The sequence below is a fragment of the Ochotona princeps genome, chromosome 5 (assembly GCF_030435755.1).
Source record: "Ochotona princeps isolate mOchPri1 chromosome 5, mOchPri1.hap1, whole genome shotgun sequence".
In the NCBI taxonomy this organism is placed as follows: domain Eukaryota; kingdom Metazoa; phylum Chordata; class Mammalia; order Lagomorpha; family Ochotonidae; genus Ochotona; species Ochotona princeps.
In genome coordinates, this window is record NC_080836.1 from 19,329,631 (window position 1) to 19,353,555 (window position 23,925).

The 23,925-nt window shown below is 52.5% G+C and overlaps 2 protein-coding genes across 6 annotated transcripts in view; one reads left to right on the forward strand and one right to left on the reverse strand.

Moving 5' to 3' along the window:
• MGAT5 (alpha-1,6-mannosylglycoprotein 6-beta-N-acetylglucosaminyltransferase) overlaps positions 1 to 9,192 on the forward strand; it is a 340,039-nt gene extending 330,847 nt beyond the window's left edge. For all 5 annotated transcript variants that reach the window (XM_058664413.1, XM_058664415.1, XM_058664414.1 and 2 more), the window contains 2 exons: positions 2,549 to 2,706; positions 8,671 to 9,192. In XM_058664413.1, coding sequence (XP_058520396.1) covers positions 2,549 to 2,706; positions 8,671 to 8,869 — 357 coding nt within the window. In that variant the 3' untranslated portion in view covers positions 8,870 to 9,192. The remainder of the gene's footprint in view (positions 1 to 2,548; positions 2,707 to 8,670) is intronic.
• Positions 9,193 to 15,882: 6,690 nt separating this feature from the next.
• TMEM163 (transmembrane protein 163) overlaps positions 15,883 to 23,925 on the reverse strand; it is a 289,487-nt gene continuing 281,444 nt past the window's right edge. The window contains exons 6-8 of the mRNA XM_004589357.3: positions 22,818 to 22,929; positions 17,153 to 17,294; positions 15,883 to 16,020 (exon numbers count right to left, since the gene is read on the reverse strand). Coding sequence (XP_004589414.1) covers positions 15,960 to 16,020; positions 17,153 to 17,294; positions 22,818 to 22,929 — 315 coding nt within the window. The 3' untranslated portion in view covers positions 15,883 to 15,959. The remainder of the gene's footprint in view (positions 16,021 to 17,152; positions 17,295 to 22,817; positions 22,930 to 23,925) is intronic.

The window sequence follows — 23,925 nt, forward strand, 5'->3', positions numbered from 1 at the left end:
CGGACCTGGAGGAGGCTCTCTCTAAAGCAATCGACTCAAGTTTTACCTCTGCCCCACCTGGACACATTGTCTGTGACATCTCCCAGTGCTCACTCGCCTCACTTTGTCTCCCAGGAATCACCTAAGGCAGAAAAGGTAATGTTCTTGTTGTCCCCGTTGTCTCTGCGAGCCATGGGATAGTTTAAGAGACCACCATGAGCTCCTACAGAGCCCAGCCCCCTCCTGCCTGTCTTCCTGCCCCGCCTACCGATGATACCTTCATCACCGCTGGGCTTTCTAGTGCACACCCAGCTTCCAGAAGGTCCTATGCTCCTGTGACTCTTCCTGGCTCTCAAAACAGAGTGCTGCCAGGGAGCCAGACCAGCCTCTCCGCACCTGCAAGGATGCTTGGAACTCACGTGCTCCTGTGCACAATGGTATTCCGTGGGCCTCTTGGGCCGGAGGGCGTGTCCTGAGGCGGTCACACTTACTTTATGGTCCCTGGAAGGAGTGCAGGAGAAGGGGGAAGGAGAGGCGTGGTCTCCCAGGCCAGGGTGGCTTACAGCGGTGCCGGGCTCCGTAAGGCTAGAGCTAAGAAGCTAAGAGCACCTGAGACAGTCTCGTTCTTCAAGGAGCTACTCGAGAGCAATTTGCCTGCTTACCTGAGCCCCTGTTTACACTCACTGGGGCTGCTTCTCCAGCTTCTTTTGTGTCTCGTTCTTATAGATTAGTGGGAGGGGCTAAACATTCTCATTGTGCACACGTTAAAAGCTTGTCATAGTTCACAAACACGTCCTCGGTACTCCTCCTCACTCTAAGTTACACACAATTACAGTTCATTAACGAATGGGTCACACATTTCACATTATGTCCATTAATATTCCAGACATTCCACATCTTGAGGGGATGGCTATATACAAGGAAGCCGACATTTCGTGTGTGTGTGTCTGTCTGTCTGTCTGTCTGTCCCGGGGTCAGAGCTCCAGGCCCCCAGGGTGGTTCGTCCACAGGGAGCGGGCGGAAGACACGGGAGACAGACTAAAACAGACCAGGGGCTGCTGCATTAAGACTTCATCACCACTCCTGAGCTGGTACTCCGGGTGTCAGCCACACCAGCCATGCAACGCTTGCACATGTTCATGGATTCATGTCCCAGTGTTTCTGGAGGGTGGTCTCAGGTCAGCAAGGGGATACTTGCCTCTTTTTGCCTTTTTTAAATGTTGTTTGTCTTTAAGCACTTCTCTTTATAGCATCTTGTGCACGTTTTCATACACATGTAACTTTTACCCATTGGAGGCACAGGGCGGTATCTCAGTGCACATTACAGTGTGGACCTGTCGGAGTGGATGGCCGGTAGGATGAGCATCACCTTTGCTTTGTGTTTGGAGCCTGTCAAGTCATTCACACATGACCGTGAAGTAGCATGGGCACATGGGGTTGTGGGATGCTGGCACTCCGTGGCGGTTCCCTCTTGGAAGACAGCATCATGTGGTTCCCAGCTGTTTGCTGCTTCTCTGACATTCCCGCCAGACCTGGCCCTGCTTTCAGCAATAGGTTTCTTGGTACACAAGTCACCCGTGGAAGCTTTGTAGGGCTGGTTCTGTGCCAGTTGGCATTCAACAGACCAGCACAGCTGCTCAGGTTCCCAGCGTCTTCAGTGCCCGAGCACCCAGGGACATGGAGTTCTCCCATCAGGCTCTTATCTGTCATGCACTGGCAGAGCGGGTACCTGCCACCAGGGGCCCAGGCATTGCCAGCACTGATGCCTTCTCAGGGCCTTGCTAGGCACAGCTAGAATGAGAGCTGGCCTAGGTCCTGCACCTCTGAGCTCCACCCCACTCCTGTGTCTCCTTGTGACACAATGGTTCCCCCATTCCTTCTAGATTCTTCGAAGGCTTGCCTCTACGCTATGCTGAGCACCCCACATTACCCGTAAAGGGGGTCCTTGTCCTCCCATCATACTCTGCCCAGACTATTTTCTCTACTTGCTGAATTTTTGCAATCATCTCCAGCCAACAAGTCCCTGCTGAGGATCGGGCACTGTATTGAGATGTGTCAGCAATGTCACCTTGCAGTGTCTGCATTTTGCCCTTACAACATGATGGGGACTATCCAACAGGGTCATAGGTAACTGCCAAAGCCAGAAGACACCCACTCTGTCTTTAGAGACAGACATAGAGCAGCAGGTAGAGGCAAGCCTGAAGACGGGCCTGCCAGGGCAGAGGCGTTTTTAGCTGTGTTGCGTTATTGACACTGGTCATAGTGATAAGAGTAGTCTAATGCACAGGCATGGTGCTGTGTGCATTACCTGGCATCCTCAGGCCCTAAGTGGGCAATGCTGCTGTCCTGCCTCTACCTTCATTCTTTATGTGGTTAAGGAACCCAGTAGAGAGCAAGCCCTGGCCTAGGGATATGTACAAGCTAAGTCTTTCTCGCTCGCTGGACCTCCCCTTCCCAACTGTCTCTTAGTGGGTGTCACCTCCACACCGAGGGTTGCTTGGTAGGACTGGGGGATGGGGCCCCTGTTGAACCCTTGATCCCTTGGCTAATGGCTTCATTGTCATTCCAGGATTTTTGTCATGGACAAGTGATGTGGCCGCCGCTCAGCGCACTGCAGGTGAAGCTTGCTGAGCCCGGACAGTCCTGCAAGCAGGTGTGCCAGGAGAATCAACTCATCTGTGAGCCGTCCTTCTTCCAGCACCTCAACAAGAACAAGGATGTGCTGAAGTGAGTAGCTGGGGTGTAGACATGGGCGGGTGTGCTGGGGAGGGTGCTAGTCTCGCCTCATCCTCCCTGGATGTCACTCAGCCTTTTGCATTGAACTAGGAGGTATGGGGCGTCAGTTCCAAGCCCCAGGGCTTCCGGAAAAAGATGTGGGAAGGGAGGTTGGCACAGCCAACCTCATTCCCAGGATGGTGGGAGCAGAGATGGGCGCAGAACCACAGGCCCGCATGAGGCCACCTCTTGGGTTCCCTAGGGGCAGCAAAGCACCTCCCCTCCCAGTAGTCCCCATGCAGGGTCTGAGCAGTGCAGAAGGCAGGTGACAGCGCTCCACCCTGGAATCAGAAAGCAGTGAGAAACAGGGAGAAGGGCTAGCGCGAGACTGTCTCCAACAGCTGCCGAGTCCCACCTTCCCCTGCTGTGGCCTGTTGCCTTTTGAATTTGCTGCCTGTGCCTTTTCCACGTGGTTCCTCACAGTGGGCCTGAGAATGCCTCCCTATGCCGGGTCCTGGGGTAGGGAGGGGGTTGAGTATAGCATCCTTGGATATTCTTTGAATTTTTTTTTATTGAGAGAAAACTTGCTCTCAGCTGCTAGTTTACCCCCTAAGATCCCCCAGATAGTCAGGGCTAGGCTTGGGTTAAAGCTAGAAGACAGGAAATCTGTCCCACATGATAGTAGAGACCCACTTACCTGAACCTTTGCTGCTGCCTCCCCGGGTCTGTTAGCAAGAAGCTGGGATTGGGAGTGCAGTCAAGGACCCAAGACCAGGCACTGTGGTGTAAGACAGAGGCCTTATCTCTGGTGCTTTAAGTGCTAGGCTCAATGCCTGCCCCTCTTAGAATGGTTTAGTTTGTGCTTGCGTGACTTTTAGGGCACCAAATGGGTTTTTGTTGTTGTTACATCAGCATTTCCACTTTTGCACACGCAGTCCCAAATCCCCACGTGCCTTTAGCTCTGGTTTCTGATTCTTGTCTTACCACTACTAAATCTATTATCCCAATTTCCATCCCACGCCGGCTTGTCCATACACTGCTTAATTTTCGAATCTTTTGTCCCACACACTCAGCATACCCTGATAGCTCTGGTTAAATTTGTCTCCAAAAGACTCACCTGCAGGATGACACCTGCTAATCCTACTCAAAATCTGCAGTGCACTGGCTGAGCTGTCCCAGTCTGGAAGAGGGTGTGACAAGGAGTGGAGTTGGGACTTGGGGCGGGGGATGGTTTTCTGGTCCTCCTTCTGGCTTCACCCTCATTTGAGGCCATTTTCCGCTATGCTAACAAGAGGACCACAGACTGGGAAGTGTACAGTAGACCAGGATGTATGTGAAGGTGGGGAGTGGTGCCGACCTCCGGCACGGGCCTTGAGACTGTGTGGCCCCATTAACTGCAGGAAGCAGAAGGGCAAGAGAGGGCAGCCCAGACTCACTTTCATCCCCACCCACTCCTGAGGACAGCAGCCTCCCACCTCTCTTAGAGGTGCCCTTAGAGCTGTTGGCCACTAGGGGTATCTGAGCTGAGGTAGCCTGGACCCTCCTGTGGCTCCTTACCCATCAAGTGTGTGCAGAAACTTCACAGAGAAATGTGGCCCCTGGTATCCCCCCAGCAGGGCGGCACTCGCCGAGCAGGAAAGTGAGTATGGTTATTTCATCCCATTGTTTTCCTGGGAACACCAGCACTCTGAAGCTGCCCACTTCTGAAAATGCAAAGTTGTGTCCTAGGAAGCAGGCCCCCAGAGGGTCCCCTGAGAAGTACAGCTTCAATTCCTGCCCAGTAGCAGTTGGGGTTCATCCACCATCCCCACCCCCCGCCCCAGGCACCGTGATCAGGCCTCTGAGCTAGTATAGTCCACAGACTGGGGTCTCACTGGGGCTGAGAAGGGGAACCAATAGCCAGGTAACCTGTGTATCATCAGTGTTGCCATTTCTCAAATGGACACATCTCTTATGTGATGGTGAGTTGCATCCTGCCCTTGCTGAAGAGGGCTGAAGGCAGCCAAGGGACTTGGTATGGACTTGTCCCGTAAACAAGCCTTGGACACCACCCCTGTCCCACCTGTGTCCCCAGGGGGCTTGGAGGAAAGCTCATTTCCAAGTAAAGACATCTGAAATGAATCATGCGGGCATGAACCCTGCAGACTCCCTTGTTGGTGCATCTGTAAATACTCGTGCCATTGAAGTACCCCAGCTTGCATCCTCAATGCTTGTCCGCGTTCACGGCCAGTCAGCAGGAAGCGGCTCCTGGAAGCCAGAGGCTGCCTGTTTTCTGGAGGCTAAGCCTAGCGAAGGCTGCTTTCTGTCCCGAGTGTCCCACACCCCTTAGGGAGCACCTGTCCTCACTGCACCCTGTGGACTTGATACCAAGGGACTCTTCAGAAAGGTCATAAAACGAGAGCATTCAGTTAAGTTTATTTCAGTGCTAAAAAAAATATGTTTGCAAACATGTCTGTTGAGTAGCGCTCATAAACTGAGCCTAGTGTTGTAGTCTTGAACCTGGGAACTTGAGGAGAAAGATCCCCCAGTGTGTGCACTTACCTCTGTAGGGCCATGCGTGACTCAGGAGACGCCTGGTTTCTGGACCAAACTCCAGGTGTGCTGAGGTAGGGGCAGGGAGAGAGGACTCCAGGAAGTCCTGCCGTCCTTGCAGCTGGGAGGACTCAACCCCACCAATAGCAACACACATGTCTATGTGAAGCCCGGATCAGTGTCGTGCTGTCTGAAAATCTTATACCTTGGAAAATCTTCAAGGGCAGATGGCCCCCACCTTACCCCAGTCTGACTTCCGAGACGATTTGGCCTTGATGATCCATCATGGCATCATTTGAGGCTTGGCTCGGGTTTTCAGTTTGGATTTTTCCCCCCCCGGGACTGGTGACATGCTGTGGGATTTGGCAACCGTGGCCAGCCCCGGGAGTGTCGGGGAACTCGGGGAGCACTCTGGCGTGGGCTGCGTGGCTGAGTCATGTAAGGTGTGGCCCTGTGATTCCCACTCAGGATGTCTGGTTTCCGAAGGGCCTGTGGGAACACAGCCCTGTGGGGAATTCTGGACCTGAAGAAGAGGCATGGCCAAGAACCAGAGCAGTCACCCAGGGCATTCAGTGTGTAGGTGGGGGGCTGGAATCCTCTGTCTTCTTCCCTGAGCTGGGCTCCCCTGACACAACAGGGGAGGAAGGCAGCCCCCCAGGAAGGAAGATATCACCATGGGATATTTTGCAAAGTGCTAGGAGCTGCCCCTCACATGCTGAGGGCAAAGTGGTAAGGCCAACGGGGGAAGGCCTCCTCTGGAGCATGCAGGGAGACTCAGCCTGCAGTGTGTGGAGGCAGGGGCAGCGAGGCAGACGTGGGCTAGCTGAGCCCCAGGGTTCTGGCCACCAGCCAGAGGCACTTCTCTTCACCAGTATCTTCGGCTCTGGTGACACAGGGATGGTGGGTGCAGCTGACCTGCCTGCCCATGGCTGTGGGGAGCACTGCACACCAAGAAAGGGGGGCAGCTCCTGGGCAGGTGTCTGCATGTACGTGAGGATGCTCAGGTAGCCACGCAGGCCCATGGCACTGCAGGAGCAGCTTGTGCAGGTGTGCATGGCCCGGGGAAGGCTCCTTGATCCTGAAGCCTGGTGGAGGTAAACACTCCCCAGTGCCCACACCCCAGGCATCTGTGTCCCGGAGCCCAGGGCCTGGTGACCTGGCATGGGTAGAAAGGGTTTTAGGGCTCTTGGCAAGGATAGGGTGTGAGAGCAGGAATGGAGGATTCAGCAGTATATCTGACAGATGGTTTGGGTTAAGGCACAGTGCCTGCTGTGACTCACTTGACCCAAAGCTGCATCCCAAGGCCACCTGCCCCATGTGCCAAGAATGAGCTCAGGATCCCTTTGTCTTGGCTGGTCCCTGCCAGGTGTCCCATGCAGGACTCATTTTCCCCGACAGGAAATCGGTTAAACATCCCGCCTTGACAGTTGGGAGGCTAGGTGTGGCTTCTCCCCTTTTCCCACCAGAGACAGGAGGAAGAAAAAGAAAATGTGGATCCAGTGGTTTCAGGCACTTTCCCCTAATCCTTGATCCTTCCCTCCCTGATCAACTATGTAAATATCATCAAAAATATACATACATGCATACATACATCCTACCTTCAAGCCTGGGCTCCTGGACCCCTCGGCAGGTGCAGCAGGAACCCTGGGCTTGCAGGGAGGAGGACTGGAGCACTATTGGAATTCCAGAAGCCACTTCAGCCATCACCAAGCAGAGCGAGCCTGGGCAAGGCAACAGGCAGGAGTGGGAAAGCGGGGGCTTTCCAGAAGCAGGGGAAATCTCAGGATCCCCAGCCTGATCCTGGTCAGCCAGAACTGAAAACTCCAGGAAAAATGTATGTGTACATTCACCCCACCAGGCACCAAGGTTCAGCCCAGCCAGCACCTGCCAGCCCACAGCCACAGCGGCGGGTTGACTGTGTTGTGTTTTATTGACCACTAGCTGACTCAGACTCTGTTGCGTGAAGGGAGACAGGAGGTGGCGGCGGGGGTGAGGGGAGTGGCTCTAGTTTCTGGGCAGGGGGAGTCCTTGTTTTACAGAAGGGAGAACTGAGCCCCAGACTGGCTCAGTGGCCTGTCTAGGATCACACAGTTCCTAAGATATGAGAGGATGGGCTCAAGCCTAGGTCTGAGTCCCACCCCACCTACCTTGCATACACCTGTTCTCAGGCTCAGGAAAAGATTTGCAGCTTGTCGTTGAGGTCAGAAGCCAGCATCCCTGGGAACAGGTATCCAGAGTCTCCTTATTGATACCTGACTCAGGAAATTAAGCTGCAAGTGTCCCCACCCAATAGATACCACAGCCAGGGAACCAGAGCCCAGACCCAGGGCTCTACATGCGAGAGCCCGGTGCCCTGAGCTCTCACTGGGATACCAGTCACAAAGGCCCACAGAGATCATGCCCTCAGGACAGTATCATCTTTCTGACTGCTTTCCAGGCAGAGTCCACAGCTGGGCAAGGGAGCTACAAAGAGCTCCTGAAAAATGCAGTTAAAAGGCAGGTCGGTTCTAGCGCAAAAGTTTTTGAAATTTATGCAGGTTTTTTTTATCACATTCCTTTTCCATGAGATTATAGAAGTGTTTTTTTATTTTAATTGAGGAAGAGAGAGATACACGTAGACTTTCCATCCACTGGTTCACTCCACAAATGCCCAGGAGCCAGGCAACCAGTCAAGTCTCCCACGTGGAAAGCGTGCTCTACTGCTTTCCCAGACACACAGCAGAGAGCTGGATGGGAAGTGGAGCAGCCAGGATAGAAATCAGCACCCAGGCGGGATGTTGGCTTCTCAGGCAGCAGCTTTATTCATTGTACCCCAGTGCTGGCACTGATACTCAAGCTTTTCCATGACCTCTTACAAAGTTGCCTGATATGCATGAATTTTTTAAAAAGCATGTACTAGATACACACGTTTTTACTGCATGTTTTACAAACTTTTTGAACAATTTTGAAGTGATGTAAGACTTCGTCATAGCTTCACTTCCTGGAGGTCAACCTTGGCTAACACTGTGCCAGTCTGGACTTTACAAGCTCACACATACACATCGGGCTGAGCACAGTGGGCTTCCTGTCCCATGACCTTCCCGAGGGACAGTTGTCACGCATGCCCATGCCTGTATTTCTCCCTTTGCCATGGTAGCCTATGATACCAGAGGCACACTTTGCTAACCACTCCCTGCTTGGCAAGTGTACCACTTGTTTTTGGCTTTTCCCATTGCACACAACATTGACCTGAACAAAAGCCCCACATGCTCGTGCTTCTAGGCCACACTAGGCTTTCTCAAGCCACGACTGCTAAAAGAGAATCTAGGGCTGCGGAGTGAGCCCCCTTCCCTTCCTTCACTGCACGACCTGAGCGTGCTCCCCAGCCCTCCACAGGCTGGCCAGTGAGAAGGATGGCTCATGTCCCTTGCATTGCTAACCTGTGTGCCTCTCTCTCCTCGGCAGGTACGAAGTGATCTGCCAAAGCTCAGAGCTGGCTAAGGACATCCTGGTACCCTCCTTTGACCCCAAGAACAAGCACTGTGTGTTCCAGGGGGACCTGCTGCTCTTCAGCTGCGCGGGCGCCCACGCCCGGCACCAGCGGATCTGCCCCTGCAGGGACTTCATCAAGGGCCAGGTGGCACTGTGCAAAGACTGTCTATAGCAGCCATCTGCCCACCTGCTCACCGGCTCCGCTCATGCTCCTCCTGTGGGGACGGCAGGCTCTCTGGCCTCTGGACGTCAGGCAGGGCTGTTGGGCAGGCCACAGGTCATTCAGGGACTCTGGATAGAGCCTGAGCTTGTTTAGTCAAAGGTTTCCACTTGGTTTTACTCCTGCTGGTGACCAAGTGGCCCAGAGGGAGTTTTTGTCAAAACCAAGCAGGAGTTTGGCTTCTTCCCTATTACTAGAAAACACTGTTTCTGTTTCGCAAGGAGCACCTGTCATGGTGGTGGTGGTGGTGGTGGTGCTGGTGGGGTGGGGTAGGGACGGGAGTGGAAGCAGAGGGGATCTGTAGGTACAAGCCACTCCAGGGTAGAAAAATACTCCAGATGGGTTGCAAACCAGGAAGACATCTTTGAGATGATTGGAAAGAACTCTGGGCGTATTCCTAAACCCATTAACTTATTTATTTGGGTGGGAGGGGTGGGGAGGGCCGAGGGAGCGAGGACACATTTCTTCTGTTATTTCCCACTGTTGAATCGTCCACGTTCACACTACTGTCGGCTGTCCGCTTCTGCAGGATGGAGGTACGGGGTGTGCCACGGGGCAGGCTAAAGCAGGTCCTGTGTGAGAGATGCTGGCCAGGTTGTCCAGGGCATGGATGGTACAACCCACCCAGGGACCAAGGCCAAGGCTGCTTTCCTCGTGTGCCCCCACAACCCATGTTGCCGTTCCTTGTTAGAGTTCCTTTAGGAGGCAAATGCTTTTGTAGTTTAGCTGGTGGTATGCTTGTTATCTGTTGTCGCAGGTCCCCATGGGGAGGAAAGGGCACTTGGGGGACCCAGAGGTGTGTGGGAGCTATCTTCCCCCCTTTTTCAAAGAGCACAGTCTGTGAGCTGAGATGTGGGCTCGAGTGCTGTCAGACCTTGAGAGCTGCAGGCCCCACTGGAGCTGGGCTCCCAGGCTTGTTCTGGGCCCAGGTCCTAGCTGGCGTTGCCCAAGTCCAAGGCTCCTGCGATTCCATGTGGACTGGATGTTTACTGGTAAGCCAGGAGCCACTCGGGATGAATGTGGTGTGTTGTGCCAGCTGCCAGCCTGTGAGTGAGGTTTGTGAGGTGTGGGCGCCTGGGGCTGGTGTCTCCTCCTGGCAGGATCCTTGCAAGGGGGACAGGAGCGGGCAGCAGCGCCCCTCCCCTCCTGTATTCAGGCTCTCCTGGAAGCATGTAACATTGAAGACTGGTCATGCAACCATTCGGCCAGCAGGGGGAGCCTGCGGGTTGCAGGCAGGAGCTAAGCTAGGTTAACCCACGTGGCAGAGACCTGTTTGAGCAAGTGCAGGAACTAGGCAGGGTGGCCTGAGACCCCGCCCTGCAGTCCCTGGAACTGATGTGCCAGGCACGCACGCTCACATGCATGTATGTGTCTGTTCCAGCCCCTGCGCTTTCCTGGAGCTGAAGTGGTGTGTGTGTGTGTCCGTGTCCCCACATCTGGCCCCTGTGCTTTCCTGGACCCAGAGCTGACTTTTGGAAAGGGAGAGAGGGAGAATACTGGGAGTTTGATTTTGTCTGCTTCTTGGTATCTGTCCCAGTGGCGAGAGCAATGCCAAATGCACTGTCACCTTCTTGGTTCGTGGGCCCTTCACATCCCTGTGCAGTGAGTATGCAATGCACCTTCTATGGAGAGAATGGTGAGGGCAGAGGAAGGGCACCCAGGGTCTGCTGCCTACCTACCCACCACCCCCATTGAAACGACTCGTAAGTTAGTCTGCCAGGAGGGTACTGTGCAGGGCCATCAATCCCAGCTGAGTTCCTCTGCTTCAGCCTGGCAGGTGGGGCAGGGTAGGCAGCCTGAAGGTGCTAAATGTTACATGGACAGTGGCCTGCCTGCAGCAGAGGGGAGACAATTAACGGCACAACCCTTATTGAGGAAAGACTGTTGATCACATTCCTAGGACACATGGCTTGAGCTGCCAGACCTACAAAATTCTATGCCACCAGCGCCCTCTCCTGGAAGCTTCTGACACTGAGGCGGTCAGCCAGGCATTTGGCCAGCAGTGGGGGAGCTCAGCCAGGCTAACCCATTTAGCGGAGACCTGTTAGAGAGCAAGCACAGAAACAGGAAACCAGATGGCTGGAAAGAAGCTCTCCTGCAGAAGCTGCGTGGCTCACTCGTTGGCTGGCTGGGAGCTCAGGGAGCCTGCACCTTCCCGTTCCTTTTCGCCAAGTCTCTGGGGCCAGGCAGCCTAGATGAGCACTTTGTCCTGTCCCAAAGCCCCTGTGTGGCTGTGTCCCTTCCCTTATCCCAGGATTGGCTGCCTCCTTGGGAAGACCCTCCAGTTGTCAAGGGCACTGGAGATAGATCCGGTGACCCTGGAACATAGGCCAGCTCCCAGGCCCTGGAGGCCATGACCCTTGAGAGGAGCTAGGAGAGGGGGCTTCCTTTAACACTGGGTGCAAAAAAGAGGAAAGGGCCTTGAAGACTCTGGCCTGGGAACTTGAAACCCTTTGGCCATTGCCTGTCGTAATGGAACCCCAAGTCCACGTGTTGCTGCGGACAGTTTCGGCGGCAGGGGAATCCTGTCGGGGTTAGTGTCTTGCCGTGCTGCGGTCACACCTTGCCTGGTCTTTGGGGTTATTTTTCCCCTGTGACCCCCAGTTCTTAGATGCAGGTTTCCTAACTTGGAACGCTTTGCTGGGAGTTGAGTGGCCTCAGAGGAGAGAGCTGCGCCTTGGGAGGCAGCAGCCGCTTCCTCTCTTTCCTCTGTGCAGTTCGCTTTGCACATGGATTCCAGGAGCCGCCACAAGGGGGCGATTTTGCTTTGATGGCGTTTTTGTCCCTGCTTCTTACCTCAGTTTGCTTGGAGCTGCTGGGCTCTGCTTCCTTGGTGGTGTTTGTCTCTTTAATGTGCCTTTTCGCTTTTCTTTAAGGCTGGGTTTGGCGTCTGGGGAAGGATGGTCATAGGCTTGTCAGTGTGGAGAAGGGGCATGTCTGGGTCACGGCAGGTGTCCGGGCTGGGCAGTTTGGTTTTTGTCTGCTTCTAGGTGCCCATCCCAGTGGCGAGAGCAGTGCCAAGTGCACTGCCACCCTCTTGGTTCGTGGCCCCTTCACCTCCCTGTGCAGTGAGTCTGAAATGCTCTGGGCTGGGCTACCTTGTCGGTCACAGAGCATGTGCACATCCAAGTATGCCCCGGGAGGATTTGGGAAGCTAGGCAAACCCCAAGAAAAAGACGAGCCCGTCTCAGCCCACGTCCACCTGGATCACACGGCCGTTGACTCTGGATTGGTCTTGGGACTGTTGGCTGCGGCCGCACTGCTAGGCTGGGCTCCCTGTGACCCAGCACCTGCTGAGGTGTGACCAGGTAGGACAGGCCAGCACGCTGTAAGGGGAACATTTGAAGGGCACAAAACTCCACTGAACTCATGGGGAGCACGAGGCCAGAACTAACTCAGCTAATTAGCATCTCAGCTTAGGGGCAAGGACAGGCACTCCCCCCCCCACCGCCTTGTTTCTGTTTTCTGTACGAATGTGAGACTTGAGTGAGCGAGCTTGGGAGCCGAGCCCCCTCCTGGCTCTCCTATGTCATGTGGTGGGCGCAGCTAGAGCTGAGTGATGGTCCCAGGGGAGCGTGGGCTTTCGGGGCCAGACTGAGCTGGTTTATCTGGACTATGTATATAATTAAGACACTGGCACCCTCTCCTGTGCCCCCCAAAATTTTCGAAAGGTATATTTTATTAACGACAGGCCTGTTGTGTGTGTTACTGTTCCAAGCCTGGATTGCTTTTATTTATTTAAGAAATATTTTCATTTCCATATTGGCTTTATTCTATTCATCCCTGACTGTGGGGGCCCCCTGATCTTTGTATGAGTAGATGGACGGATCACAGGTGCATGTTCATTGAGGCGGCTGCAGGTTGTGTCAAGCTGAGGGTAAGTTCCTTTCATTCTTGCTGGCGTCAGCAGAAAGTACAAAAGCAGGATTCTGTAGCAGAGGACCAAATTAGCTGTATGTCGTCAGATACAGAAAAAAACCCCCCCCTAGCTTTGTAGTGCTTCCGGTTCTGTGAGGATTCAGTGTGTAGCTCGGTGCCTGGCACATAGTAAATGTTAAATATTGTTGTTGTTAGCCTTTCCTAAAACTTGAGAAATTAGGAGCTTAGCTCACTTTCTGTATTGTTAACTCAATACCTATACAAACATATCACGCGTCTGCCCTGCTGGTCGGGATTTTGCTGTGCCCATAAATGCACTGATTGGAAAAATGCACCAGACTTCAGCCCCCAGGGAAACAAGGCTGGGAGAACTTACGACCTGGAGCTGAAAACTGCCATCAAGACAAACCTTTGGCCACACCTAGGCCTTAGCCGACACCTGTCTTTTGGAACATTCCAAGGATTTTGAGGACCTTGGAGCTGTAAGTTGTGCACCTGGAATTGTCACTGTTGTGTATGAAATAGATAATGGAGCCTTTCCTGTGGTTGTTAGGGGAAGGGATGGCCAGTGACTCCTGCAAAATTCCCCCCAGGAGGCCCCTTTGCTGCCCCCTGCTGGCCGGGGTGGCACCTCTGGTCTTCAGGCCAGTTAACCCCCAGCTGTTCCCTTGGAACTCCTGGCCCACTCCTTGGCCTGATCCCAGAGGAAGACCCTAAGATTTGGTCTTGTTCTGGACCCAGCCCCAGAGTGGCTCGTTCGTGTAATGGCTTTCCCTGTTCTGGGGCAGTGGCACCACTCTGGCTTAAGTGTGGTCCTGAAGCAGGACAGAGTGGTTGCAGCAAGCATCTTTACCGCATCATCTTTACCGCATCACTGGGGATGTTCTTCCAGTCATAGGCAGTGTGTGTGATGACGCCCCCTTACCTCCTTCAGGGTCTCACCTTCCCTGTTTCAGATTCTGGGAGTCTTGAGACTGCCCTCAGCCGTACCTGACCACCACTCACTGTACATCCCTGCGCTTGCACGGTGGAAGGGGCCATGGCTTGTGGAGGGTCAGGGCTGCCAGGGGCCCGCCAGGGCCATCTGCAGAACTAGAGGGCCGAGTCCCCCTCCCTGGGCTTGGGAAGCATTGTTTTTTTTTTTTTATTGTCTGCCCCAAGAATTAACCAGACCATAGCATGAAATCGATGCCAAAGGAGTTGGTGACATCTCTTCTGCTGTAGTTTGCTGTTAAAACCCTTGATATCTTTAAGCTAATGGCCATTTGCATCAGTGTCTTTCACCTGACCCTGGTACCCCCGTTTTCTACTGTTCCCTTCTGGGGTGAAGTAGTGCAGGAACCTAAAACTACGGTGTCGCTGTCCACATGTACTGTACTGGCCTAGAGAGCACTGCTTTGTTTTCCACTGTTGTAGAGAAAACTAGGGAGAACTTTATTTTTCAATAAACTTTTCTTGTGTGACAGGTGGAAGTGATTTGTGGGGAAAGGGCTGTACCTGCCCCAGGACCGGTTTCTGAGCGCACTCCCGGGAGGAGCTCAGAGTGAGCCTTCAGGAGGCTCCAGGAAGGCCAGAGCATGTTCGACGTGCAGCGTTCTATCCTCCTCGAAAAGAACAAGTCTGAAACAGTAAGCTTTGGGGCACAGAGCACTTGGTTAGGCTGACGGAAGCCAATGGCAGGTCAAGGTCACACCCACTGCTAGAGGCTTGTCTGTAGGAGGAATGGCCCTGTACTAATCTTTACCAGCATGGGGAGCTCCTGGGTACTGCCCAGAAAGGAGACACTGTGCCCTTCACAGAACGTGGGTGGTGGAACACAGGTCCTAAAGAGGGCACCCAGGCAAGTGCCAGTACCCATGGGCGGGGATTGCAACATCGGAGTGTCACCTCCCCATGCTTCCATGAGCTTGTGAAAAAGGAAGAGATTTACTCTGGGGAGAGGCAGTTGGTATCCTGCACCCCTCACCAGGAGGTGCGGGTTCAAGCCCTGGCTCTGTTCTGCTAAGTCAGTCACCCTCACTGTCTCCCAGCGTAGCATGCTGCTGCCACCCATGTGGGAAAGCAGGACTAAGATCCAGGTTGCCAGCTTTGGTCTGGCCCAACTCTGGGTGCTCTAGATGTGGTGATGGGGGGGTGCACCAGTAGACAGGATCATCTCTCTCAGCCTTATTTTTTTCAAAAATTTTACTTGAAAGTCTTTCCCTCTCTCTCTGTACCTGAGAGAGAGGGAAAGAGATCTTCCATTTGCTGGTTCACTCCCCAGATGGCCCCTGACCAGGGCTGGGCCAGGCTGAAGCCACATCCTTATGCCACAGAGGAAGCCCTGGTGATGGCGACGCCTCTCAGATGACCTCCCTGTACCATCCAGAACAGGTAAAGATCTTTATTGACTAGTCAGTGCTGCGAGCCATCCAGGAGAGGGCAGGAGGGGGCATGGATACGGAAGCAGCACTCCATGTCACACCCACACTGGGTAGCACACCACCTCTTGCGGGCCGGCAGGGACCACAGCATACACATGTGTGCGTACACACGTGGAATAGATCGTTATTTATTACAAACCAACATCTTAACGTCTCTCAAAAATGGGGCCTGTTCGTACAGGAAGAGTAGGGATCATGTGCTTATTTAGCTCGTCCATGCAAAGCTCATACGGGGATCACTAAGTACTTTTAAAAAGAGGATGTTCTCCTTTCACACAAACCAGCTTGGGGCGAGGATTAGTAAAACGGTATGAAACTAACGCAGCACGTGGATAGAAATGAGGTGACGTTGTGACGGTTCTGGATGTCTGATGGGGACAGAAGGGGACAGCTTCCCCTCACACCTGCTGGGACAGTGACAACCCTGGGCCCCGGGGCGGAAGACAGCCAAGCCACACAATGCCCCGAGACAGCAGACCTGGTTCTTGACCTAAGACTACCTTCCTGCCCGCAAGAGATCTGATCTTACCCACAACAGCTGTCTGACCCCGGAAGCAAGGCCAGAGAAGGGGGGGCACGTCCCTTCCCGCAGGGGTGTCTGTCAGGGCAGTGCAGCGAAGGGCCAGTGTTGTGCCATGATGACAAACTGTGGGAAAGAAAATGTCCGAAAAACAAACGATGTGCTGTTCTACACATTGGCACCGTCTGCCTGCGGACACCTGTGCAGCTCACGGCTGTCCTCACTCGAACATCTCGTAGTGGCGCGTCTGCCTCACCCTCGGCACCATGTCGATGAGGAGCCTGCAAGGACGAGACAGAGATGGTCACCCACACCTGGCACCGTGCAGTCCTGTGGTTTGCTGGCTGGGTCAGGTATGGAGGGAATTGTCACTTTCTAGGGTCATGCATGTACCAGTTATCAGGGTATAAATGCATGTTCTTAAGCCTCCGTCATTCAAGTGTTCATTCGAATTCGAGACTACTCCAAACCCCTGGCCCACTGGCAGGCACTCCTTCTCCCCTCTCATTTCCCTGCCAGCCAGTCGTCTACTTTGTCTCTGGATTTCACATGTAGCATCACACAGTACTTATCCTGTCGTGATTGGCCACTTCCTCCTGGCTGGCATCACATTTGAGGTTATAAGCCACACTGCAGTACCTTGCTTTTAATAGCAGAGTAGTAGTTCCCTAAAGGGACCACCCATCAGCTGATGGACAGTGGCTTCCGCCTGTCCCCACTGTAAATACCGTCCTTCATGTCTGAGCTTCGGTGTGGCTGTAGGTCTCAGTCCTCTGGACTACCCACCCAGGAGAAGTGCCAGGGGCAGATGATACCTTGACTAACCCCTAGAGGAAGTGCCAGGGTCTTTATCCGAGCGGCAGTCCCATCCACTGCTGCTCCCATCAGCCGCGGGAGAAGAGGCTGCTGCCTTGACCTTCTCACTGCCCCCTCCACGGCCCCATTTTTGGTTATGGCCATCCTACGATGGTGAGCAAGTGTAGAATGTTGCAAGCACAGACTATGTCCACAAGGACAACTACCCTCCAGGCATTGAGAGGACCCAGGTCATCCCTAAGCTGGGTCCATCAGTACTTATGGAGAACCTTTTGCAAGGAGTATTTAAACCTGTGGCCCTGTCTTAGGCTGTAGGGTGCTCTGTCACCTCCCCTAATTCACTGGGGAATGCCCATGCACAGCAGGAAGCCACTGCAATAGAAACCTGCCCCTTCTTGTTACAAACAGCCAAATGTAAGCTGCAGAGGCTTCAAAGTCTTGGACCTCTTAGAGGTCCCGCCTCAATACTATTGGAACCCTTGCCATGGTCTGGGTACAGGGTCCTCCTCTGTCCTTCCCCAACAGGAAGATGACTGAGGGTAGGGAGTGAGTACTCCTAACTGCCACGAGAGCCAACGTGAGAGTAGGGAAACTTACTTGACCCCATAGGCAAAGATGGTGAGGCCGATGAGCACACCGATGCTGCCATCCAGGTACCAGACCTTGGCGTTGTGCTTGAACACCTCAGCACTCAGGAGAATGGAGAAGCCCATCACGCCACCCACGAGGGAGTTAAACCCTGCAGAGGAAGCAGAGACCTTCACCACCAAGAAAACCACCTCACATCCTCCCTGTGTCTGGGGGAGGGGGAAGAATGGGGGAAGCTAGCCCGACACCTCCCTGACTGGTGAGAGCCAGACTGGGATTCTCCAAGTCACTAACCATTCCTCCCCCTGCTGTATTTCTCTTCTAAGAATACAGGCCTGCAGCTTCTTCTAGGATTTCACCATGCCCAGAGGAGGAGTAGGCACTGAGATCTCTGCAGTGGTCCACCTTCTAAGTTGGGTGGTATAGTTGTTCCATCACATGCCATGGTCCCAAATGATGCAGTTTTAAGAAAGGAAAATACTAAGAGTAAACAATTGATATGTATTAAATCGAGGGGCAATGCCAAGTAAGTCCAGCATCCTATATGGGCGATAGTTCACCTCTCAGCTGCTCCAGCTCTCTGCTAACGGAATGGGAAAGCAGCAGAAGACGGCCCAGATGAAGACCTGAAGAAGCTCCCCGGCCATTGCAACTATGTGGGGAGTGAATCAGCAGATGGAAGAGATCTCTCATTTCCTCTGTAATTCTTCCTTAAGTAAAAATAAAGTCTTTGCAGATAATAATTACATGTCATGTTGAGTAGCTTCTTGAACCCCCTTACTGTTCCACCCTATGTCTCTGGGCCCTTTAAGTAGTCATCTCCTTTTACTTAATTACTGGGACCATTTTTGTTACTGTTGATCTGTTAGTATGTCAGTTTTTAAAAATTAAACTTAGCATAGTGAAATACATGCATAAAAGGTTCAATACTAACATTAGTCTTGGTAATACTTCCCACACAAATAAAGGGAGAAAGTTTCCCATCAGGGTTGAGGTGGTTTGTATACTAAGTCAACAAGATATGGTTGCAAGGATTGACCCAAGTGATGCTGATTGAGAGGGGGAGGCCTGTGCCCTCCAAAGGATCCCCCCTCCTCCAAAAGATAAACGCAATGTCTAGAATCATCTCCATGGTTGGAGAACAGCGATGAACACAAACGTGAAGCTAACATAACATCATCCTTTCCCTTCGTTTCCATCTTACCTGTGAGTTCCCCAAGGCCCCCATGGAAAGGGTGTGGCTTAGGGGGCCTCCTGGCTCCTCCCTGTGAAATGAGCCATGATTCTCACACACCTCGTCACTGCGGTGGACTTTCCTGAAGTCACTGGAACTCCGCACTGCCACCTGAAGCCAGTCACTCTCCTTCCTCCCCATGTATCCTGCTGCCAGCCTTGCCCTAGCCCCTGCTCAGTCCCCTGGCCTCACAATTCTGACTTCTCCCGTGACAGCAGTCAGATCTTCACCACTGCAAGAAAAAGCCCCAGAAAACAAAAACCTTACGAGCTTGCAGTTTTGGACCTTCAAGTCCAAGATCTGGCGGTCCCACTGGCTGGACCTCTGGTGAGGATGAGCAGAGCTCAAGCCACCACTGGCTTGGCTGGTGAGCAAGAGTGGCAGCACCCTCATGGAACTTGCCTTCTAGGAGCATCTGTCCCAGCGATCCACTAAGTTTCTGCACCTTCTTCTCCCAGATTCCTACCTCTTGTCCTGTTCCACCTGCGGGCTCATAGACGCATGTCAAAACAGAACATGCACACAACCAAAGTCCCAACTCCTGTCCGTTCCCAAACCCCTCCCCTAGTGGATCACTTTTTCCGTAAGTGGAACCTACCTCCATCCAGCTACCCACCCTTCTGTCACAGCCCTCATCAAACCCCTCCATTCCTAACTGCCCCCTGCAAGCTCCAGGGCACGCGCTCAGCTGCTCTTCCACTCTCAGCCTCAGCCGCATGGGCTTCTTCAGCAGCATCCCATCCTGCCCACCTCTCACCAGGCGATGGTCCCATCCACTCCCAGCAGCCACACAGCCAAACCCTTCAACAGAAGAACCGCTGCCCCCTGTGTCACCACGTGGAATTCTCCAGGTCATCCCAGCCTGCCCTGCACACTGTACACTCAGCAGCCAACTCAGCTGGGAAATTTGCCTCCTCTCAACACAGACCTCCTTCAGGCCTTGTAATACCCCCCAGCACTGACCCCTTAGCCCCCCTAAAACACTTCCCCTCCACCTGCTCACCACCCCTCCCCACTACTGCTTCCTTTTCTTCCCAGCTCACTCAGTACCTAACATACTATCTGTACCATGTTTCTTTTGCCATCTCTTTCCCCAACTAGAAAACCTAAGCACCAGGACAGGGATGCAGTCCCTTTCCTGGCTTTGTCAAGTACACACAATCACTCTCTTAATGAATGATTAACCAATGGAAGATTAAGATAAAGGGAAGGCTTGGGGCCTGGCCTTTACCAGGCCTGTCCAGCAAGGACCACCTCCACCCAGGTTCTGGTGACACTCAGAAGATGCAGGGGGAGTGTGAGATTCCCCAGGCCACCACTAGATGTCCACTCAACTCCACCAAGTCACCTGCCCTGCCAGGCAGCCCACAGCCAACCCAGAGTGCAGATGGCTGGATGGTTCAAGGCTCTGTGCCACCTATGCCTCTTTCTCCTGCATTTTCTAGAAGGTGACTTACCTGCTCTGCTGGGCTCCCCGCTTGTGACAACAGAATCTGAGTCATTGCAACAGCACACACTGTGGGACTGGGGAAGAGCTCTGAGCTCCAGTTCCCTCCCCAAGGCTCAGCCCTGTACTCATGTCTCTGGTCCCATCCACGCATGCTGGGCCCTGTCCCCTCAGTTTAAACAAAAGTTTAGCACAAAAATCAATGACTGCTGGTGAGCTCAAAGTCTGTGTTGTGACAGACATCAACACCACACCAAAGATTCTCATTAAAAGTCATCTTAGTTAAACCTTGGATACCGCACAAGCACTAGGGTGTTTCTGGACTTGGGCCGGCAGCTCTGTTGACAGTCCATTATTGCACACCACCACTTTACCTTAAATAATACAAAGCCAACTTCAGCAGAGTCCTGATGAGGATAAACACCCATTGCCAAATGTCCACAGTTACTAAGCTTCACCTTGTGGAATAAAGCAGGGAGTCCAGAATTCACCCAGTGTCCCTCATATGTACCATGCTGTCCCCTTCCCCTGCAGATTGGCATCCTGGTTTCAAGGACACTGACCAGCCAGGTGAGCTCTTGCTGAATCAGCCTGGCCCTGTTCACATGTTGCTAGCAAGGGGATCAGTTACCCCACTTCCCAGCAGGAGAGGACAAACTTTGCTGAGCTTTTTCTTCTCCAAGAGAAGGTGCAGGTGCTCAGCCTGGGTGCCCCATCTGTTTAAACATTTGGTAAAAGACCTGCTCCCACCCTTGCCAAGACTGCTATGATCTGCCTTCTGCCTACTTCTCAGGGGTCCCTGCCTGTTCCCCCCCATCCACTGCAGGGGTCTTTCTGCCTGTCCAATAGCCCTTTCCCATTGTTGCCTGTACAGGGAACAGTCCTCCCCTTTCCTTTAATCACCTGATGCGTTACTGTGCTTACACATGCATATGCTACCCACACAAAGTTTCCCAACTCCCAGATGTTGGCCACAACTGCCAATCATGAACACCAGGACTATACCAACAGTTAACATCACCCAAGCCAGAAAAAAAGGGGCTACATAATCTCCCAAGGGGTCCATTCCTTTCCTGGAACATATACACTGTGGCTTTACTAGCCTCACTTTATTCTCTCTGAACTATAATTCATTACTCCATCAGCAAAATGGAGCAAAAGCAAGGCAGCTGCTACCACTGACATTAGAAAGACATCCTTATGGTTGGCATTTCCTGTCAGTGTGAAGTCTAAGTAGGCACCTATCTGGATGTCAGTGATACTAAGAACTCACCAGTTGAGGCAGAGGGCCCACTCTTTCCACAAGATAGGAATCATACCCCATGGTGATGGGCTTGGACTGGATGGAGAAGGGCCCAGGATCACTGCTGAAGGCCATATTCAGGCCCCTGGGGAATGCTTTTTAAATGTTTGGTTTATTTGAGAAGCAAAAAGTTACAAAGAGGGGAAGAGACAGAGATCTTCCATCCACTGGTTCACTCCCCAGATGGCACCAACAGCCAGGACTGGGCCGGGCTAAAGCCAGGAATCAGGAACTTCATCCTGATCTCCCTGGGGCCTAAGGCCTTGAGCATTTCCTGCTGCTTTTCCCAGGCCATCAGCAGGGAACTGGATCAGAAATGGAGCAGATGAGACATGAACTGGCGTCCATATCGGATGCCAGTGTCACAGGCTATGCCTTATGGGGGACACTTTCTTACATTCTGTCACTACTGAATAGATAAAGATGCCAGCCCTCTGCAAGTCAGAGGGGCTTGCAGTCCATCCTTAGGTCCACCCAGGAATCAGCTGAAGAGTGGCTGTGGCATGCCCACCACTGGAAGTCAGCCTGTTGGAATGCCTAAGTCTTCTGTTCTGGGCACAAGGGTACTTCCAAGACTGGATTGGGCTCAAGTCAGCATGAAGGATGTGACTGCTAGGCAAGGATGGGCAGCGCTTGCAGCAGAGACATGACCCTCAGGCCTGTTAGTACACCTGACAAGAGCTATGCCCACATCTACAGCTGGGTCTCTGACTTCCAAGGTGGTCATTCCTGCCCCTGCTCCACCCAACCCCAGCCCACTGGGCAGAGCTCAGCTCCACACACAGCCCAGGATGAAAAGGCAGAGGCCACACCGGGTACCCAGGCTCCACCAATTGAGCAAGCAGGGCCCTCCCATGGCTGTCCTCCTGGTCCCATACTACCCAGACTATTGCGTTCAACTATTTCACATGAAACAACCTTGCCAGTGTGGGGCAGGGAATGGAAGAGGGATATTTTCTTTTTAAAAAAAAAATCCAACAATTTCTGCTCTATTTTATGCATATTTAGCCACCAACCCACAGCAACGGTCCCCTAATTTTTGCTACTCTGCTGCTACACTAGGACTCTTCACGTGCCCAGGAACGAGCAACACCAAAATAGCTCTGTCCATCAGGTCTGCCGGTAATGCACTGATGCTGATTTGGGGTCCAAAAATGCCCTTTGTATAGTTCATACCCCTGCTATAACTCAGAGGTCACACAGGAAGTCCTCCTGATCCACAGGGACATATGCAATTTCTTTTTCTTTCCTTCCTTCCTTTCATTTTTTTCTTTTCTTCATTTCCTTCCTTCCTTTTATTTTTTTTAACCTGCACAGAAACCTGTAATTGCACCAAGTACAGGGTCATTCACAAAGGAAACATTTGCAGAGCCAGGAAAAGGTTCACGATTGTTTTATGGAGCAATGGCCATAAAACACAACTCTCAGAAGCCCTTTGTGCCATCATGATCTTCATCTGTTAGGAGGTCAGAATATAAACGATTAGTACACAGTTTATTAAATTCCATGGGCAGAAGATAGCTGCCTTGTTATGAGAGCCCTGAGAATCATTCAACAGTGTGGGGAAAAGAGAGGCTGGTGGAGGATGGATTCCAAACCGTTGAGCCACCCTGCAGGACAGCAGCTCGCAGCAACCTGGGAAGCGTCCTCCCTTGCCCTGAGCTCAGCCCCATGGCTCAGCCTGACTCACCATCTGTAATGAGTGCTCTGCTGGTGAGAACCTTGCCCAGCATAAACTTCAGCACAGCCAGGATGCTGCAGAGGATCCCACTTAAAATGGAGACACTGAACAGGAAGTCATCCTGCAAGAGAAAGTTTCAGATATCAACAGGTCATCTCTGGCTAGAGCAGACTGCTCGCCTTAAGCATCAGCTTTCTTCTGACCTTCAGTGAAGTATGCTGCCACCAGGTGGTGGGGGTGTATGGTCGGCTTTGCATACTTGTTGGGAAGCAGAAAAGGACGGTCAAAAACAAGTACTGCAGATTTCAATCTATTTAGAAATTCATTACGCTTTTCCTTCATTTCACCTTCCCACTGCTGTGTCTCAGTGAGTCACAGTCATCGATCACATCAGAGTTGGTCAGAACTCTAAGGACTGCATCTTCTCAGGAGTGTTTTTGGCTGATGATTCAGTTGGCTGAGAATTTGGGGTTGCACCACCACCCTAAGAACCCTTGAATGCAGAGCCAGCAGAATTAACCACAGGGTCAGTAATGGCCAGAACTACTTAAAATCCTGTTTTTCCCCCTTAAACTCATACAAGGTGATAAACAGAGAATTCAGATGTAAGTCACCAAAGTGGGGAAAATGACATCTAAAAATACTACTTGCTCTTGACGTTATCTTAGACCTTTCTATACACTTCTACCACCACTCTGCAAGCAAATGAGTGAGTCATGGAAGCAAAGAGAGCCACTGTCTCCTGTCATCAAATCTACCTTGTGCCTGTTTGCAGTGCCTTTATAGCAGTCCCATGAGATACCACCTCTGCGTTCTCTAGCAGTAAGATGCAACCGCCAACAGCAACCTGTCACAGCATTCGCCTTAGGTGTTTACTCTTAATACATTTGTTAAGCTGATGACAGAGTATAGGAGGAAAGATACAGCCTGTCTCCCTGGGCCCAGGACTGAACAAAGGCCCTTTGAAACTCACCTTATTGGCCATGGGATATCTGTGTAGTTCCCCCCTTCAAAGGAAAGAGCAATGCTGATGGGCATTTCAATCTCCTCCTGTTCATAGATTCTTTGCCATTCCTTCTTCTAGGTTAGTTCATCACTCACCCCATCCATTCCTCTT